The 20,534-nt window shown below is 40.4% G+C and overlaps 1 protein-coding gene across 3 annotated transcripts; it reads right to left on the minus strand.

The window, feature by feature from the left end:
* Positions 1-648: 648 nt before the first annotated feature.
* Positions 649-19,193, minus strand: ZNF326 (zinc finger protein 326). Of its 3 annotated transcripts, none has more exons than XM_075833242.1 (10): positions 18,944-19,193; positions 16,285-16,360; positions 12,728-13,130; positions 10,558-10,741; positions 9,607-9,730; positions 9,093-9,240; positions 8,451-8,547; positions 7,103-7,233; positions 6,602-6,697; positions 649-1,452 (listed from the first exon to the last, which is right to left on the minus strand). In XM_075833242.1, the coding sequence occupies exons 2-10, from the start codon at positions 16,356-16,358 to the stop codon at positions 1,276-1,278; spliced, it is 1,434 nt and encodes a 477-aa protein (XP_075689357.1). In that variant the 5' UTR covers positions 16,359-16,360; positions 18,944-19,193; the 3' UTR covers positions 649-1,275. The 3 variants fall into 3 exon arrangements, with proteins under 3 accessions (XP_075689357.1, XP_075689356.1, XP_075689358.1); XM_075833241.1 differs by having other exon boundaries at positions 10,558-10,744; positions 18,944-19,188; XM_075833243.1 differs by having other exon boundaries at positions 9,631-9,730; positions 10,558-10,744; positions 18,944-19,175.
* Positions 19,194-20,534: the final 1,341 nt, after the last annotated feature.

Raw genomic sequence — 20,534 nt, forward strand, 5'->3', positions numbered from 1 at the left:
GAATCTCGGACCAAAGTAGGACATGCTCTACTTTTGTCGCAACACAGCATTGGGACAGGACCGTCAAAAAAAAACAAAAACTGAAGTGTGCATGGTCCCATTGAATGGAATGGGTCAGGGTGCTAGCCGTCTGAAAAACAGCTAGCTCCCTGAAGACTGAAGTGGGCATGAAGCCTTAAACCGATTGAGAAATCTCCTTTGCATTTCAATTACTCACCATTTTCATGATCTGTTTGTGCTCCGAAAGAACAGTGTTGGGGCACAAACCTTTGAACACAGTAATATTGCAGGGTACCAGGACCTTATTGTTTGGAGGTTTTTCCCCATAGGGAAACGGTCATGAGTAGAAATAGTTTCCACCATAGGAAAACCCTAAATTAATGGTAGCACATGACCTAAGGAACCCTAGACCAGGATGGACTTCAGGCAGAAACATGGCTTCAGGACGAGAGACCAATTGTACAGGTTTATCTCAGAAGATTGACTAAACTGAATGCCATTTTATCCACCTCAGCTAAGAGTAGGACGAATTATGTATGGGTTATTAGCCTTTATGTAAAAACAAACATTTTCATCCAATAAGCAAATAAAGATCTGAAAAATGGCAAGGGATTGAAACTGAAAAGTGGACATCAGCAAGCAGCATCATTTCTTTACACAATAATTCAACTTTATTTACATAAAAGCCCTTCAAGTTCTACAACACAGGTCGAGGTCCCAAAGATAGAAAGGACTTTAGACACAGGAAACTGCAGACCCAGAAAATGCTGGTTTTAGGATTTTTATCAAAGGCTTTAAGATAGTGAACAGTTTGAGATTTATTCAGTTATCTGAGACAAGGATGTAAGAAGCAAAACAAGAAAAATAAAAAAAATAAAGTTTACAATGCCACAATATTTTGGTGTCACAAACTACAAGATAAACACTAACTGTCCAACATTGTACAAATACATTCCAAGACTTCACAGCATTTTTAGGATAAAAATATAACAACCTAGAATAGAAGACTGAAAATAAAACTGACATGTTACCAGGATGGGTCCTGATCAATAAACATAAAAAAAGATTACCAGTTTAAAAAAAATCATGAGAAGATAAACTCCTTGTATGAAGATACAACATTTGAAATTTTTTTTGTTCTCTTTTTTTTTTTTCAACTTTTGCAAATACCAAACTTTAAATTTATTGCCCACAAAGCCAAGGTTTAAAAATATGATGGCACAACAGTTTTAAAAAGAAAAAAAGATCGCTATGCCTTTGTGCCTACTGGCACAACTAGTTTTCATCAGTAGAGGCAAGAGGGTCTGCGGTGAAATCTTCTGAACAAGAAGCTGCTGCAGAATCATCATTTGCACTAACACCACATTCCTCGGCAGCAGGTACTCCAGTTGCGTCTTCAGCAACAGTTTCTGGGTTAGAGTCTTCAGGTTGAGCCTCAAAAGGATTTTCACCCTTAAAAATAAAAAAATATGTATATTAAAAATAAATAAAAAAACAGACATAGTAAACAGGTGAAAAGACAATTTTCTTAATCACCTGCTTGTAGCAGTTCTACCAACCACCAGAACGTTTCAAAAACTCGATATCTAGTCCCCATATACACAGGCACATTTCTTTACAAAACACCAAGGATTACTATCCTGACCATTCTGGTCACTTAACTGGTTCCTGACCGCTGGCTGTGTTTTTACGGCCAGAGGTCAGGTTCCTTAAAACCCGCGCCATAGACTTTACGGCACAGGTTTTAACTTGCTGCCCGAGCGATCGGGCAGCTGAATGTCGGGTCTCCGGCTGTCAGTGACTGCCGGGGACCCTGAGGAGGATAGAAGCAGCTTTCGCTGCTTGTCTGCTCCGATCTTTTACACAGCGCTTAATGAACACCGTGTATAGGAATAGAGGCAGCGGCCACACCGCTGTCTCTTTGGTCCCGGTGTTCATGTGACTGGTCACATGATCGCCGGGTGCTGTTAGTGGCAGACTGCTGCTGGGTCTTACTAGACCCAGCACAGCCCTATTCGTGACAATCGGCTGATTTCCCCTGTAACAGCTCCAGCTGTGCAGCGCCAGTTACAGTGGAAAAGCATGGTGTAAAAGAAAAAATATATATAAAGTTCCCCAAAGTAAAGTGCAAAAAAAAAAAAAAAAAAAAAAAACACAAAATACCCACCCCAAAACCATTCAACCCCTGCCAATCATTGTCATAACGCTAGCCCTGAGCCAATTGCCCTGATATAGACAGGTAATATATTAAAATTTACAGTGGACAACGACCACAAATAAAAGGTCTATTTTAGGGTAAAAATGTTATTACCAAAAAAAAAATTGCTGAAAAGTAAAAAAGCTTTTTTTACTATTGTTCTCAAACTTTAAGCCCAAAAACGAAAAAAATAAATAAATTGAAAATCGCAAAAAGGATGTGTATAAAAATGATTTAAAAAAAAAAAAAAAAAAAAAAAAAAAGAAACCTGCATGGTCTACGGAAAAACATCGCAAAAATCATGTCGCTAGCTCAAGAAATAAAAGTTAGCCATTTAAAGAGGCTCTGTCACCACATTATAAGTGCCCTATCTCCTACATGATCTGATCCACGCTGTAATGTAGATAACAGCAGTGGTTTTTCTTTTGGAAAAACTATCATTTTTGAGCAAGTTATGATCTAGTTTAGATTTATGTTAATTAGTTTCTCAATGGACAACTGGGCGTGTTTTTACTTTTTACCAACTGGGCGTTGTTCAGAGTGTATGACGCTGACCAATCAGTGACTAATCAGCCTAATACACTTCTCATTGTTCCAGCCCAGCATGATCCACAGCACAGTGTGATTGTGCAGTGACAGAAGTAAACACGCCCAGTTGCTAAAAACACAAAACACGCCCAGTTGTCCATTAGAAAGGCTCATTTGCATAAATATAAAATTGCTCATAACTTAGCCAAAAATGATCGTTCAAAAAATAAAAAAACGTTACTGTTCTCTACATTGCAGCGCCGATCACATGCAATAGGAGATAGGGATTTGATAATTTGGTGACAGAGCCTCTTCAACTAACGTGTGCTAAAAATGGCTAAACTGTGTCTGGTCCCGAAGGCTCAAAATAGCCCGGTCCTGAACTGGTTAATTCACCATATAAAAACGGCATGAGCAAACTCAAATGTCTGGAACAAGAGACTGGAATTCAACATAAGAAAATGTGTGGTTTTTAAAACCCACCTGCTGTTTTTCAATTACAAAGTAAGGGCCTGTTCACATCAGCATTGACTGTTGAGGGGTACCTCCGACGGAACCCCTCAACGGAAAGTCAAACGGAAACTTTTGATCTCAATGGTGATGGAAACATTGCTAATTGTTGCAGTTTGTCACCGTTGTGACAGGGTTCCGTTGTTTTGACGGTAGCGCATTCGGTGATTCAAACGGAAGCCAAGAATTCCGTTTGACTTTCCGTTGAGGGGGGTTTCCCCTGACAGAAACCCCTCATCGAAAAGTAAATGCTGATGTGAAACAGCCTATAAACATTGCATATTTTTTTTGTTTTTTTTAAGAGGTGTTTCAACATTTAACACCTGCATACAACATTCGAAACTATATACCCACCCATCGTGGCAAAAGAGCCAGGGGAACTCTGCATAGCATGCAACCAGTTAAGGTACTGCATGACCGTTTAAAAAAAAACAAAAAAACAGCCAAAGACAACATTAAGGCCGGGTTCCCACAGGACAGATACGCAGAATAAAAATCACGCAGCGTGTCTGACATCGCACCCGCAGCACATTCCATCTAAAAATGATAAATGGCACCACATTGTGGTCTGGTTTTTCAAACTGAATTTCTACTGTGAAAGAAGGCCGTTCATACTACCCCCTCGTCTTCTCTGCACGTAGTCTGGCCTCCTACAATGACATTGCAGGGCATGTGCTGCTGCAGCCAGTCATTGGCTACAGCGGTCACATGGTATGGAAAGTCATTGTAGGAGGCCAGACTGCAGGAAGAAAGAGCATTCTGGGCAAGTATGATTTTTTTATTTTTATTTTCTGGAGTTGCAATTCTTGCAGCAAAAGTTGTAACACTTTGCCGTCTGTTGCTTGGAAAACCCGCAACTGAAGATATGCTGCATTCTAGTTTAAGTTTACATGCTGCAGATTTAAATCCTGCACCGCAGGTCAATTTATTAACGTTTACGCTGCGTTTTTTCGGCAGCGTGGGAATGAGGTTTTCTAATTCTCATTCACTTTGCTACTAAGGTAAACGCTGTGAAATTTCTGTACAGAATTTAATTGCGTAAATTCCACAGCGTTTACACTACGTGGGAACCCGGCCCAAGTGTCCACTTGCACGTTGCGGTTGAGTTGCACCGAAAAAAAAATAAAAAAAATGGATGTGTTTTGTTTAGGGTATGTTCACACGGCCTATTAACGGACGTAATTCGGGCGTTTTTGCCCCGAATTACGTCTGAAAATCGCGCCTCAATAGCGCTGACAAACATCTGGCCATTGAAAGCAATGGGCAGACGTTTGTCTGTTCACACGAGGCGTATATTTACGCGCCGCTGTCAAATGACGGCGCGTAAATAGACGCCCGCGTAGAAGAAGTGACCTGTCACTTCTTTGGCCGTAATTGGAGCAGTTATTCATTGACTCCAATGAATAGCAGCGCTAATTACGGCCGTAATGGACGCTGCGTTCAAGCGCCTGCACATGCCGGTACGGCTGAAATTACGGGGATGTTTTCAGGCTGAAACATCCCCGTAATTTCAGCCGTTACGGACGCCCTCGTGTGAACATACCCTTACAGCGATTTCTTGCATTTTTTTAATGCGGCAAAAAATACCTGCCAAAGTGTGGTAAAAATGCATGTGGTTTTTCTGGATGCGGTTCTAACCGCATAACAACCACAACGTGTTCATGGACCCTTAGGCTGGGTTCCCACGTAGTGGAATTTCCATAACCGTATTCTGTGTGGAAATTCTGCATCATTTAAAGTAGCAGCAAAGTGAATGAGAAAATCTCATGCACACGCTGTGAAAAAACAAAACACAAAAGTAGAGTGGAAAGTGTTCTGTGGTGCATTTTTCAATTCCGCAGCATGTCAATTCATGCTGCGTGTTCTGTGCGGAGATGCTGCGGGTTTTGCCCATAGACTTCAAAGGGGAGCAGAAATTCCGCAACAGATTTAGGTTTTGGTTTTTACGCAATGGAAATGCAGTAAAAACTGCTGGAAATCAGCATGTGCACGCTATAACCAATGTTTAACACCACAGGTAAAAACAGTTGGGGGAAAGAAAAAAAAAAATTGAACGTTCCTGCAGCAATGAGCATGGAAAAAAAAAAAACACCCATTTGGTATGGAAAATCTGCAGCAGAATCTCTAGAACACTGGCAAATCTGTTGCAGAAAATCTGCAGAGTATCCTGTGTGTGGGAACATACCCTTAGGCCGGGTTTTCATGTAGCATAAACGCTGCAGAATTCCTGCAACTGAATTCTGTGCGGAAATTCTGCAGCATTTACAGTAGCAGCAACGTGGATGACATTTAGATAATCTCATGCGGCAGAAAAAAAAAAAGCCGCACTGTAAACATTAATACATTGACCTGTGGTGTGGAATTTAATTCCGTAGCAGGTCAATTTATGATGAAGAAATGAAGGGAGGAAACCTCCAGCTCACCAGTTAAGTGCGTCTCCTGACTCTCCGCTCGGATTCCCGCTACGGCTGGCGGTGTGTAATGGAAAAAACAGAGGAAGTAATCCAGCGCTGAGTCCAGTTGTGAATTAAAAAGGAAGCGTTGTTCCCATCTTTATTCGAGTAATATAATTAAAAATCGTAGGGAGACGCAGTCCCAGAAAGATTGTGAGTAGGCGGTATGCCCTGGCCTATGCGTTTCGAGCAGCTCCTGTGCTCTTAATCATGGCAAAGAAGTTCGCGTAGGCCAGGGCATACCGCCTACTCACAATCTTTCTGGGACTGCGTCTCCCTACGATTTTTAATTATATTACTCGAATAAAGATGGGAACAACGCTTCCTTTTTAATTCACAACTGGACTCAGCGCTGGATTACTTCCTCTGTTTTTTCAATTTATGATGCATTTGTTTATGGTCGTGGGTTTTCCCCGCAATTGAAAGCCAAGTGTTGTGATTTTTGCAGCATAATCGCTGCAATTCTGAAGCAAAAGTCACAACTCCGGAAGATATTCCTACTTACTTGGAACGCTCTCCTTCCTGCAGCCCAGCCTACTAGAATGACATGCTGCAGTGTCACATGGCCTGCAATGTCATTTGTTGGAGGCAGGACTACATGCAGAGATGAGGGAGGGGGTAAGTAAGAACAGCTTTTTTTTTCCCCACAGCGGAAATTACATATGAAAAAAAAAAAAAACGCACCACAATGGCCATTTTTTCAGACTGATTGTACTGAGGGTTCCAGGACTGATATGCTGCGTGATTTTTACACAGCGTATCTGAGCTATGAGAACCCAGCCTTAAACTACATAGACTAGCATTAGCCATCATCTTGGTGGTTTTACATGAATGCAGGGGAGAAAAGACAAAAAAACATGGTCACGTATGAACTACGAATACAATATTTGTATCCTCTACTTGTTTAGCTTACCTTCAAATAGAGCTCATATCTTGCCTTTACAAGGGGATTATTTAAGATGCTTGTAGCTGTCAAAATGCTCTCTCGTTTTATTTGATCTTTATAGGCCTGGGAAAAAAATAAAAATTTTGCTGTTGACCATTTAGCACTGAATGCTTGTTACAAGCGATATCTGTAAAGTGTTTCCATTGAGAACACAGCCATAACAATGATTATTATTATAATACAATAGCTTTTAGACTCACAAGTGTGGTTGTTCAGTTGAAACTATACACACTTTTGAAGGAATTTTTATTTTATTTTTTTCAAAGGAACACTCTGGCCAAAACAAACTAATGAATCGAAATGCTATAATCGTATAAAAGCATAGAAGCCTTCATTCCAAAAGCTTTTGATTCTGTCATAGAGGGGTTCCCTAACTGGGTGACTGGACAGGGGCTGTCCAGCTGGGGCAATCCCTTTAACAGTTGAATAAAACAGTTTAGATTATATATAGAGGAGGCACATTCTTACCAGTTTACTCTTTGAATGATCAGAAGACTTCAGATGCAGTTGAACAGAGCTATGCAGTGCAGGAACATACACACTACAAGCACTGCAATGCACAGTTTCGACTTTTATCATATGGTCATCTGGAGTAACTCCTAAAAAGACAATATTCTTTAAAATATATACAAACAAAGTGCCACACATACTTTAGTAGCAGCTGAGGAATTTACTTCTCAAAATCAAAATTGTTGAATCATATAGCAACAAGGATTTGAGAAGAGTTGCTGACTGAAAGGGTTGCCCTACTGATGCTTTCTAGGACTGTAGGTGCAGTGAACAGTACTAAATTGGATTTTAGTTTCACGCCTGCTTTTTTCACCCCTTATGGTCATTACATAAAACAACCTTCCAAAAATTCTGCTGCCATGGATATGGACAATACCAGGGGGTCAAGCAGCAGCCATTAGCTATTGTCACATGACAAGTCATTTTAACCTTAGAGGGAACCTGTCCGGTTAAGCATGCTATCGAATCTAGTTAGCATGTTAAAGAGCAGTAGGTGCTGAGCAGATTGAGAAAAGCTTCATTATAAATAAAAATGTATTCACTTAAATCAATGCTCATTCTAATATTAGGAGTACAGTGCACGGTCCTACCCAGTGATTAACATCTATCTTTGAATCCACGCTCACATGGAAGCCAATCACTGATTAAGACTACTGACTGTACTCCCAGAAGTAGCAAGGTACAAGTAATTATTAATCTGGTGTCACAAAGCTATATATCAATCTACTCAGCTCCTCTTGCTTCAGAGATTGTGAATAGACATCCCGTGGAAGGTCTATTCACTGTCTAAACACTTCAGTATTGTTAATGTATTAGTATAAGACAGCACATAGTGATCTAGCAGGATCCCTATGCGCTGTGTAAATGAATGGAGAGGAGTGCATGACGCTGATTGGTCAGCGTCACACTCCCCAGCACAACACCCACTTGGTCTAAAGTAAAAATACGCCCACTTGGGCATTAAACAACTCATTAGCACAAATCTAAAAATCGCTAATAAAGTGGTAAAAATGTCTTTTTTTAAATAAAAAGCATTACTGTCACCTACATTATAGCGCCCATCTCCTTATGTAGGAGATAGGGCACTTATAATGTGGTGACAGAGCCTTTTTAAGAAAGGGCCCTGTATCCCCATAGGGTCACAGAAGAGATTACAACAGGCTGTAATCTTTCTGCCGTCACTTGCATAAATAAAAAGTTAAATTAAAGGGGCACCAAGACAGCTAGTCAGCCAATTCAAAACAAACTCTTCAGGTCAGCCCTATTAGCTTTACATCTAAAAATAAAATACAACACACGACATTACCTTCCATGATATCCTTCTCTGGAGATTTTGCAGCTTCAGTTTGGACAGATTGTGCTTTACGTGCAGCTGTTTTCTTGTACTTGTTAACTATGCATTCCTTTAAAAAAAAAAAAATTAAGAAATCAAATGCTATACCAAGAACCCAACAACTGCCCCATAAACATACACGTGTTTTGAATAGTGATAAGGGAGCTGAGAAAAGTTTGTGCCAGACTTCTGGCAGCAGCTCATTTCCAAGTGAACAAAAGGGTCGGCATGTTGAAACTCAACATGCTCAACCCACCCATCTCTCCATCTGCAATCACGGGGTGGAGGAGGCAGAACGCAATACATATTAGATGGTCAGCCAGTCCAAACGAAATAGGCGGGTTCGGTGACATCGGTGTATGGCCAGGTAAAGTAATTTCTAAGATAGTTCAGATTTACTTCAATGAACACTCCTGAAAATTTTCCAATGCCAATCATAAATAAAGTGGAAAAATCTTGCACCTTGACTTTACATATTAGCTCTGACAAACGAGGGTCAAGGTCAGTGCTGTGTAACTAGCCTCAGGTAGACCAAGTGCCTAAAAACTTGCCAATGCCACATTTATGTTACTTTCTATTGAAGTCTGTTAAACTAAGCATTTATATTCTACTTACATGCAAGAACTCCATGACTGGTTTATCAAATTTAGTTTGTTTCTGAATATGATCCAACATCTCTTGATGAGCTGGACTTTCCAAGTGTTCTTCAATACCTTTTTCATCAAAAGATCTGAACTTGCAGAAGGAGCATGTGAAGGCCATTCTAAAAAACAAAAAAATAAATAAAAAATATGTCAAGTTAAAAATCAATCTCCAGTAAACATGGAAATATTTTTGCAATATGGCTAATAGGAACAAGGAAAGACTACACCTGACTCCCACATAGGATTCTGTGGTCAGTACTATTTTCAAATACACCAGTCACCACTGGGGAGTACAGAGAAATCGCTTTTCTCATGAATACTCTGGACTTCTAGTAGCATCACTGGCAAGTTATTTGACCACTTCTATTAGCCAATATATTTATTTTGTGCCTTATGGAAGAGCATACCTATCCTTGTAATATGCTGCCCTTGCATAGGGCAGCATAGTCAGGTGACAGATCCATGTTAAATAAAAAAAAACTCACAAGTGACCAAAAGTAGACCCGTACCCATCTCCGTATTTTTCACTGTTCTTCTCTCTTCTGCGCCTCTGTTTTTCTCTTCTAGCCTCTGTGCGGCGTTTCTCTTCCTCTTCTGGATCAAGTGGCTCTGACAAAAAAAAAAAAAACAACATAAGTAGAGCACACAATCATAGCAATATTCAGTCGGGCAAATTTACTAAGCTGTCTAAGATTTAGACCGTATAAATCTAGACCAGGCAATCTGAATGTACACCAAATCTATCAGTGGCTAAACCTTTAGGATGAATTTGACACATATTGCTATGCACTTCTTTATACTAACTTAGTCTGTTTACTTAGTATATAAAAGGGACGTCCCTTTGAAATGTTTCACTTTAAAAAGTATCTGAGGAGCAAAAACCTTTTAAATTCATAGGAAATGCACTAAAATTGTATGCATTTTTTTTTTTACACATCCTAGATGCAAACCGTTGTCAATCTGCCCAAGTGACTTTAAAATAACCCATTATAACGGAAGAGCCCCACTTAATAAAATTCAACTGGTTCTATTTGCCAGTCAGGATAAAAAAAAATGCCCTCCTTAAAAAGGGGCAGTCTAGTTTAGAAAGTCTTTTCTTATGGTCCCCACTCAAGACTCCTCTAGTAGCTAAAACTGCTACAAATTGAGTGAGGGGCTTGTGTTCCAGGCACATCTTACTTAGGAAAATGGAGTCCTTCGCAGGCAACTTCTACAATCACCACAAAAGAGGAAACAATCACAGTAAAGGAATTGTTCAAAGCGAAAAACCAAATCGTACCATCTATTCTATTTTCTCCTTGGTTGAACTTGGACCCTTGTCTGTAGATTAAACTACAAATCCTCATTGAGATTTCTTAACCATACCTGAACATTTTACAACATTTACAGTATTGTACTAATTACTATATGGCAAGTTTTACATTCAATGACAGTACCTGGTACGGGAGTATTTTTGGCATTTTGGTTTCCTCCAGATTTAGCCAGCTTTGCTTTTTTGCCAAAACCTACGGGTGACTTGAAAGGTTGGCCCATTTTTCTCTTAATTCCTCTTGACATACCACCAGGCATAGGCTGGTGCTTAAAGTCCACCATTCCAGGTCTGCGCATACCTCGGCCAAGCTGCTAAAATTAGTGTAAAGAACAAGTTAAACTACTGAGAATACCCAAAGCTTTTTTTAAAATAAATGTATCCCTTTACAAACCAAGCAGCATTAGGAATGTACAGAACCACATTGATCAGTAAAGAGCTGTGGTTCAAACGTAATATAAATAAAGCCCAGAATGTAATTTCAAAACATGCCCCGCCAAAATATAACAAAGAAAACTTAACACATTACAAATTTCGCAAATACTCATTAAAGGTGCAATGCATTTTTTCAAAATTAAAGGTATTAGTAAGAAATACTATATATATCTACGCTTAAAACTAAAAGCTACCTTTGTAAAAAAATAAAAAATAAATAACTTAAAGGGGTTGCCCGAGATTTAATGACTAGAAAATGTAAGTATATTACAAATGTATTTACATTTATAAATTGCAAGCATTAACAACGTGGCCCCGTTTCCAGATCCTGCCGTGGGGAACTTGACGGGTGACGTCACACTGCACTGGCCGCTTTGTTGAGCTTGAATGATTTCTTTGCTGAGTATACGACACGTCACTTGTCACGTGGTGTATATCGGCTTGTTCTGCTTCACAGCCCGTAACGTGCATGCACTGTCCCTGCTGTTCTCTAAACAGCAGGGGGCCGCGCATGCGCGTTACAATAGAAAAAGCCGATATACACCACGTGACAAGTGATGTGTCGTATACCCGGCAAAGAACTCAAGATCAACAAAGCAGCCAGAGCAGAGCGTGACGTCCCCGTCAAGATCAGAAAACGGGGCCACTTTGGAAAATTTATTTACATTTATAAATTACAAGCATTAATAAAGTCATTAAATCTCAGACAACCCCTTTAAGCACTTGCTACTCTGGAAGGTTTTTGAATTAATTTATTCTAGGTTGAGTAATTACTGTAAAGGATTAAGGGGGTTTTACAATTATCGGGCAGATGAGCGCTCATAGGGGGGGAGTTCAGAGTTTGACGCGGAAACCGCGCCAAAAAACTGCTCCCATTTCAATGTGTAAACAGGGAGATGCGCTGCCGACACGATAACGTATGGGGACGAGGTGTCCGAGTAACGACTGCTTGACCTCATACATCGCTCCTCGTGAAAGGAAAGAAGAGCGCTGATGAACGAGCTGTCTTTTTCCGCGCTCGCTGCAGAGGCCAAAATCGGCCAGTGTAATAGGGGCTTTAGTAAGAACTAAGGAATTTAGAGCAACTAATAGTCATTTAATGTGTGAAAATTCCTGTACAGTGGTCTCCCTCCAGTAATGAAACATGGATAAGTTTTCTTTAGACCGGTGACTGTCAGTCAAAAAAATCATGTGTTACAACACTCAGTGTTTACCTACAGAGAAAGACACAGGCAATGACCACAAGAAATCGGATGTCGGAATTCTTGCGATTGTGCACAAATTAAATTCTATGCTGTAGCAATAAATATGTAAAACAGCATAGCAAATCAAGTAATGGCTCATAGCGCCACACAGAATTCACACCTATTACCTATGAAACTAACTGGGCAATTAGAAAGCTTATTGCTTTTAGAGGGGAAATGGTCTTAAGTACAAATGTGACTCAACCAACTGTACTAAACAAATATTAAATTATGAAGATACATTTGACTAATACATTGCACCTTTAACCTACTCAGAACTTCAAAAAGGTCTTCATGTAACCTTTTGCAATTTGTTTATTTTCTTTAGTTATTGCTTCAATAAGGCCAAGGAAGACTATTTCCTTATGAACAGAAAGAACATGCCATTTAAATTATATCATTACTTAAATTTTCTTTCACATGGAAAGAATTTAGAAAAATGGGCAAATCCCCAGTTGAACTTTTAAAGCATTACTTCTTTAAAAGTTAGTTTTCATACTGGGAGTACACAAACCTCCAAGCAATATAATATGATGGACAGTATGCCATTTTAAAGTTCTGGTCTTTAAATAATTCAAAGTGACTATCAAAAAGAATCTGAGAAGATTCTGTACTTACTCCTCGGCCACGGCCTCTGCCTGTTGCTGGTCCTCCAAAAGCATCATTGCTTCTGCCGCCATATGCACCGTCGGGGTAAGCAGGCATTCCTCTTCCCCGAGAGCCTACTGCTGCAGGCTTCATATAGGGCGAAGAAAAACCGCTGTAGGAAGAGTAAGTGTCTCTTCCTCTGTCCTCCATAAACCCAGTCCTCACTTTTGCTCGTGTGAAAGACGGATCCCAGCTAGACCCGCCCTGGTTTCTACCTTCATAAGAGTCAACGCTATTCCGGTATGGGTTCTCATATCGACCATCATAACTATCTCCGTAGCCTTGATCGGATTCATTATAACCATAGCCAGATCTGTACAGATCTCGCCCACCCACAGAAGACCTGGAGTCAAAAGACTCATAAGGTCCAAACCTGGAAGAATTGACGTGAGGAGAAAAATAGAGGTAAGCTTTCCAGAAAAAAAAATACAAAACAAAACATCAAGCATCAGTTGACATTTATCAACTTTACATTAAAATTTCAGACAATAAGTGCATTAGCTAACCGAATATATTATAGTAAGATAGGTTATAAAAGGAAAACCGTCCATAAAGCTGGATGGTTTGGTCAATAACATTGAAATAATCAATAAAATCTGGCATGCCTGGATGTACCTTCAGCTCAGGCAGCTTTGTCTTTTTTATTTAACTGTTTACTGATGTTAATAGAATGCTCAGGTTTTAACCAGTTGGGCCCTTTCTAAATGTACCAGCGGTATACAATTTCAGATATTAGTTTAGTTTGCATTCTATCAAGAGCACTAGAGGCTCAGTTTCCCTAACAGTAAAAAACAAACATTACATTTTAAAATAAATTTTGTTAAACATATAAAACCAGTCTTAAAGAAAAAAAAAAGTTTTAAACATTCCTTCTATAACTAACCGAACCAGGGCCAAGTGTTGCTTCAATTTTCGGATAACAATTAAAGTGTAGCTAAACATTCAAACTTCTGACATGTCATAACTTTGGATTGGTGGGGGTCCGAGCACGGAGACCCCCACCAATCGCTAGAACAAAGCACTCGTGTGAGCGCTCAGCTGCCTAGTGTCTGTTCGGCTATTTCCGGAAATAAATGTATCGGTGTACGAACTCAATACAAAGTCTATGAGCCTGTACTCCCATACATCGGCTTTCCGGAAAAAGCCAAACAGACACAAAGTAGCTGAGCGCTCACACGAGTGCTTCAGCTGCTTCGTTCTAGCGATTAATGGGGGTCTCAGTGCTCAGGCCCCCAGCAATCCAAACTTCTGACATGTCTCTATGGCATGTCAGAAGTTTGTCGAACTAAACTACACTATAAGGATATCAAAAAGGCCACTCGTGGCCCTGTTCACACTGCAGAATCTGCCGCAAAATTCCACCTCCCATCCATTTCAGAGTGAGTCGGACAGCGGGAGTAATTCTGCAGCGGATTTTGTGCGGGGACAATTTTTAGGAGATTAAGAATATCAAAAAGGCCACTTAAAAAGTTAAAATATTTCAACCTCAGCCTTTGATTAGCAGGCTGCCACAATTTACATGACTGAACTGTGCTGAATGTCTCAGCACAAAACTAGGGTCTCACATTTACAATTAATTACAGTAAAGGTTTACATGTGATTAGAACTGTAAAGTTAAAGAGTGGGTATATATAAGTGGGGGGGGAGGCACAGTTCAGTTTTTTTGGAACCAATTTTGACATGGAAACCGGGCAAAAAAAAAGCCAAAACCACCTTCCGTTTTATTTCAATGGTAGGCGGTTTATTCCATTGACTCTTTTAGCCAGAACAAAAAAACAAAACAGCATGTTCTTTGAGGTTCCGCCTCTGACTTCCCATTGATATCAATGGAAGGCAGAGAAAGTGTTTTCACCCGTGGCCACAGGCAAAAGACACCAAAGGAAGAAAGAGCAGGCATGTCAAAATCTGCCTCATTCATTAAAGGAATGTAAGATTTATTTTTTTCTGCCTGCTAAATCAGGACCTAACAGTTTAAAAATAAACAAAAAAAAAACAAAACACTTTTGCTGCTATTTTTTATTTTTAGCCAAAATCAGGAATAGTGAATTAGACTAGGGCACCACAGCAATTTATGCCACACCATGAGACTAGCACGGTGTACAAAGTAAATCGGCATATTTGGTGGGATCAATAGTTTGGCACATTTTGTATCGCAACTTAAACAACTCAATGAATTCCAGTGGATGCTTATGTTGCATGACAAGTCCCTGTGGCCCTAAAAAGAGAAGTCTAAGGGCAATAGACGTGCATTAGGCCTCTTCTGTACCTCTGTATGCATACAGAGGCTTATTGTGAGAAAAGAAAAATGGCGGCCTGTTCCATCAGATGCCATATGTAGGGAGCTGTTCTTCCATAGAAAATTTTCTTCTAGGGTAGAATGTGCATGAGCCTTATTTGGAAAATGTATATTTATAGCCAGTCTGTTGTGAAAAAATGTAACTACATAAAAAATATAATCTATTGAACACAGCCTTATAGCTTACGCAGCCTATGATGAAACTTGCATTTAGTTATCAAAGAAATCTATAACCCAGTTAGACTGCTCTTTTTAGCTCTATGCTGCCACAAGATAAACCGTAATTTGCCATAAAAACTTTGATCGTGTGGCACACTACTGGTAACCATTGAGGTTTTTGGAGAGAGGAAACCACAACAGGGGAAAAAATAATATAAATAAATATATATATATATATATATATATATATATATATATATATATATATATATATATATATATATATTACATGTGTGAAGATACCATGGCTAGTAGACTTGGTGAGTTGACAAATAAAACAGTCATGAATAAGACCCCAAAAACAGACATTAAGTCGTTAAAAAAATAATAATTCGTTAGATGGTCATTTATATTTTATGCCTGGAGAGAATGACTGATACGCCAGTAATACCTCACAGTGCACCCCTGGTGCCACGTAGGGTATTACATAAGGGATCACAAAAGTATGCCGAAAAGCTCAACTTCCTAGATCATTGGAAATGTAAGCTCTATATACTCAACTGTAGATCTATTTTCCACTTTGTCCAATGCAGAAAAAGCTGAACTACTGCATATACACTCCCCTAGAGGGTTGGGCTGAGGTAAGCAGGGCATTATTGCAAACTACAAAGCTTGGTACTTTAAAAACTCAAGGAATCACTCAAAATATTTAAGTAACCAAGCTGCTACAAAAACCGCTTATAGGAGGATGGTGAGATTATATCACATGCAAGCTCAAAAAGTGTACAGAATAAGAGCCAAATAAATATAATGGAGGAGTTACAAAGCAGTTATTTTTTTGGGGGGGAAAGTAGTATAATCCATCACCATGGTTGAGTGCTTTCCTAGCAAAACAATTAGAAAATGGTGCCATATTTGGCGTATTAAAGAGAACCGAGTGCAACGATCAGTAATTCAATAGTTTGTTAGTTGTAAAACTTGTCAAAAAAAGTTTTTTTGTTTCTTTTTCTTTTAAAAAGAAGATCAATATGCAAGTAACTGAAATGTCAAACATAAAACGTAGACCATTTACCTCTCGCCAGCACTGTCCATCGCAAAGTTCTCCATTCCACGACCATATGCTCCATGCCCATAATCTCGTTCCATGCCTGAAAGATTTGATTAAGAAATGCAATGCAGTTAAATATGCCAGGTTCTTAGGCTTCGTTCACATCTGCATTAGGGTCCCATTCTGACGTTCCATCTGAGCTTTCCGTCAGAAAGGGAACCTGGACAAACAAAAAACAGAGGTTTCCATCACCATTGATTTCAATGGTGACTGGTCTGGTGCCCAAGGTTTCCATTTGTCTGCTGTACACCGGATACGTAGTTTGGCCAGAAGCAATAGAATAGTCTACTATATAAGCATAGAATAGGTATTGGTTTTTTATTTAATAGGAAATTTCATTGTAAAACTACCTCCATTGGAAAAAATATAAATAAATATGGGTATAAAATTAAAGCAGCACTCTGGAAAAACGCTATATCTTTGCAGAGTACATCTGTAAAATGTTAGTGCAGTCAATCCTCTTACAGGTCAGTCAAATCCTCTATTCTGGTGGCCGTTTTGTAACAGGACTCATTCGGACTAAATGAAACAGCCTTTTCTGCGTGGACTAGAAGTCTCTCTCTCTATGCATTCTCATGAGCCGCTCAAGGCAAGTCTCAAAGGAATGCATAGAGAATGACTTCCGGTCAACACAGAAGATGCTAGAAGATTCAAAGTCACAACTTTGGTCAGGTTACAGAATGGCAGACCACAACATTGAGTATTGGACAAAGCACCCTGTAAGCGGATCGACTGCACAAACTTTCTCCAGATGTGCTCTACAAATGGATGCAAAGACCACAACATTTTCCCAGAGGGCTGCTTTAGTGCAATTCCTGATCAGCATCTTGGTTCCCCTTCAGCAGCCTTGCTCTGATTTATACACTCTGCAGTGATATAAACCGCATATGAACAACCAAAACACCATCAACTAGCAGAGTTATGTATGGCAGAGGCATAAAGTGGAGGTCTGCCTTAGACCCCTTTGTGCAACACCTGCTGTCCTCCACCCCTGGTAGTTCCACAAGGTGAATGTAAAAAAAAAAAAAAAAAAAAAAAAAAAAAAAATGCTCTGTGCAAGACTGTTTCACAGCAGGGGGCTTAATTTTATGCTATAAACAGCAGAGTAGACCAGATAAATAGTAAATAGGATAATTTCTAATGGAGTACAGTAAAATTGCTTTCCCTCCGCCCGCTTTTTAAGGGAACTCACATTCACAATAAGTTATTTTCTGTCTCAATGGATCTAACATGAAAAAAAACTTGACAGTGTTAGGAATATTCTACGGATTTGTGTCTAGTTTCTATACATACATTTGTTTACATAACAGACTAAAAACCAACGCTGTAGTCTGCTCCTGTAGTTTTGCTCCCTTCCATGTATCCCCTATAGTTGTTACCCAGTTACATTAGGTAGGTTAGCAGTACGTAGGGGAAAAGGCAGGTGGCAAAACGACTGCAGGGACTACACAATCTGTTACCATAGAAACTACAAACCCTCAGGACACAGCAATAGAGATCTTTAGGACTATTTAACAAGTTTCACATTAGATTAAACAGAATAAAAAAAAAATATAATCTGAACAAACCCCATTGATTTTTATTTCTAAATTGACTAGGCCAACCATACACATTCCTATAGGCATAGGGTCAACTCCCCAGAAACACGTTTATTTCCATAAGAAAAACATACATAAGAGCATTGAAGTCAAACGTGCCCTGGTGGCAATTGTGGAGCTGCTGCCATACACATTGTATATAGTCAGCAGATCCCACCAGTAGACTGAGATTGTGCGCATGTACAGCTTTAGGGTATTTATTAGCTGGAAACAGCACTGTGAACCGGGCCTAAAATGTTTAGAGGGGCCCTCCCTAGTTGTTAGAAAGGTCCCTGGACAATAATCTGATCACAAGGCGTTCCTCAGCAATCGATAGGGAATCCCGGTAGTGATACATTTCCCTGGAGCGCCCCCACAGGAAAAACTAAGAATTACAGTACTTATTGATGTAATGCAGGTCTAGAAATAAGCAACAAAGGCCATTTCCTGTTATAACTATGTTACGTCCCCCACTCTACAACAAAAGCAGACGGCTGAGGAGGGTCAATAATAATTTTATTTATAGGAAACCGTTAATAAATGAATAGGGCCTCTACCCAATAATAACAAAAAGCTCTATTACCAGCAGACTTATGAAAAAAACCGCGGGTTAAACCAAGAAAGCACTGAGGAAATAAAGCAGCAACATGACCGAGGCCTCCAGAATAAACCTAGGCAAGGCATAATGAAAGAGAAAGGAAACATGCTAATTGCGCAGCGATGAAAAAAAAAAAAAAGTCGCCATCTTGAGAGCGAGACACCGCCCGTCACGAGGAGTCGTTTGTTAATGAAGAAGGCCTCAGCAGTGGCTGCGTCATGGCGGGGCCTCGGTACATATCGTTCGCAGCAAGTCGAAACATTGCCTCGCTTTCGCTTAGGATACGCGCAGAGCGGCTCGTATACAGAGAGGCCCGTATAAAGGCAACGCGCCAAAACGAACAAAGGAGCGGCCGCCATGTTAGGAAAGACGAGCCCGCCACAAACAGCGCTGATGTCACACAGATTAACTGATCGTTCACGGATCAACAAGTAACTCGTTCTCCTACCTGCTGTTAACGTTGAACTGGACGACTGTGAAATAGAATGTGAACAACCGGCCGTCTGTTCCTTCCTCTGCGAATGTCTGCGAAGACTCAAATGGAGAACTCCTCAGTGCTTCAGAAATGGCCGTTGCCGGGAGTGACGCCTCTTGGTTCCGCCCTTGTCGCTATTGGCCGGTTGCTAATAATTGCGTGCTATTTCTTTCCACGCCCCGCCCCCTGAGCGCTTCTCTTTTGTCATTGAAAACTCACCGCTGCCTCTCCCTGAGAGATGAGTCATGTGAGAGGAAATGGCTGCGCCGCCATAGCCACACTATGTGATAAAGAAGGGAGGATGCAGCTCTGTGTAGAAACACTGACACCAAAAACCTACATCTGGAGATCTGTAGTGTGGTCTTAAAGGGGAGCTCCACTTTTGGCACCACGTGTAAACACGAGCAATTCACAAAAAACACTGTTTAGAATTGTGAGCAATTCAGATATAGGAGAAAAGCAACTGAGCCATGACAAGAACACATTTACATTTCTTGCATTCTGTAAATCCAGTCATAAAGGGCCATTACCATAGTCCTCTCATAAACCTGTATAATACTGATGGCGGCAAGAAAGCAGCCACACGGAATTTCAGTCCTGAAGAGTCCGTGAAGTGACAGATGGTCCAAGTGTCCGAGAGAGATCTGCTCAGTTGTAGTACAAGTGTATGTGCCCTTACTGTATCTCCGCATGCTCCCGCTTTAATACAGAGGTTTCTTCCGTCCATAAACCTTCATTCTAGGGGGGAATCATCTGTTTGCCTAAGTATGAAATTAGGGGCATATGGGGGTACAGTATGGTATTATAGACTTGTATGGGTCTAGTGCCATATTACAGCTCTGTACAACTCCGAACTTAAAGAGGCTCTGTCACCAGATTTTGCAACCCCTATCTGCTATTGCATGTGATCGGCGCTGCAATGTAGATAAGAGTAACGTTTTTTATTTTTAAAAAACGAGCATTTTTGGCCAAGTTATGACCATTTTCGTATTTATGCAAATGAGGCTTGCAAAAGTACAACTGGGCGTGTTTAAAAGTAAAAGTACAACTGGGCGTGTATTATGTGCGTACATCGGGGCGTGTTTACTACTTTTACTAGCTGGGCGTTCTGACGAGAAGTATCATCCACTTCTCTACACAACGCCCAGCTTCTGGCAGTGCAGATCTGTGACGTCACTCACAGGTCCTGCATCGTGTCAGACGAGCGAGGACACATCGGCACCAGAGGCTTCAGTTGATTCTGCAGCAGCATCAGCGTTTGCAGGTAAGTAGCTACATCGACTTACCTGCAAACGCCGATGCTACTGCAGAATCATCTGTAGCCTCTGGTGCCGGTGTCCTCGCTCGTCTGACACGATGCAGGACCTGTGAGTGACGTCACAGCTTGATCTGCCAGAAGCTGGGCGTTGTGAAGAGAAGTGGATGATACTTCTCGTCAGAACGCCCAGCTAGTAAAAGTAGTAAATACGCCCCGATGTACGCACATAATACACGCCCACTTGGACTTTTACTTTAAACACGCCCAGTTGTACTTTTGCAAGCCTCATTTGCATAAATACGAAAA

Source organism: Rhinoderma darwinii, chromosome 7 (assembly GCF_050947455.1).
Source record: "Rhinoderma darwinii isolate aRhiDar2 chromosome 7, aRhiDar2.hap1, whole genome shotgun sequence".
NCBI lineage: Eukaryota > Metazoa > Chordata > Amphibia > Anura > Rhinodermatidae > Rhinoderma > Rhinoderma darwinii.

Bases quoted from the DNA above. Each gene is read 5' to 3' on its own strand.
- ZNF326 (XM_075833241.1), bottom strand. From the start codon at position 16,358: ATGGAACGAGATTATGGGCATGGAGCATATGGTCGTGGAATGGAGAAC. The intron at 8,548-9,092 runs GTAAGTAGAATA...TTTTTTTTAAAG, and splicing joins CAGTCATGGAGTTCTTGCAT to GAATGCATAGTTAACAAGTA. The intron at 6,698-7,102 runs GTAAGAATGTGC...TTTTTTTCCCAG, and splicing joins ATCATTCAAAGAGTAAACTG to GCCTATAAAGATCAAATAAA.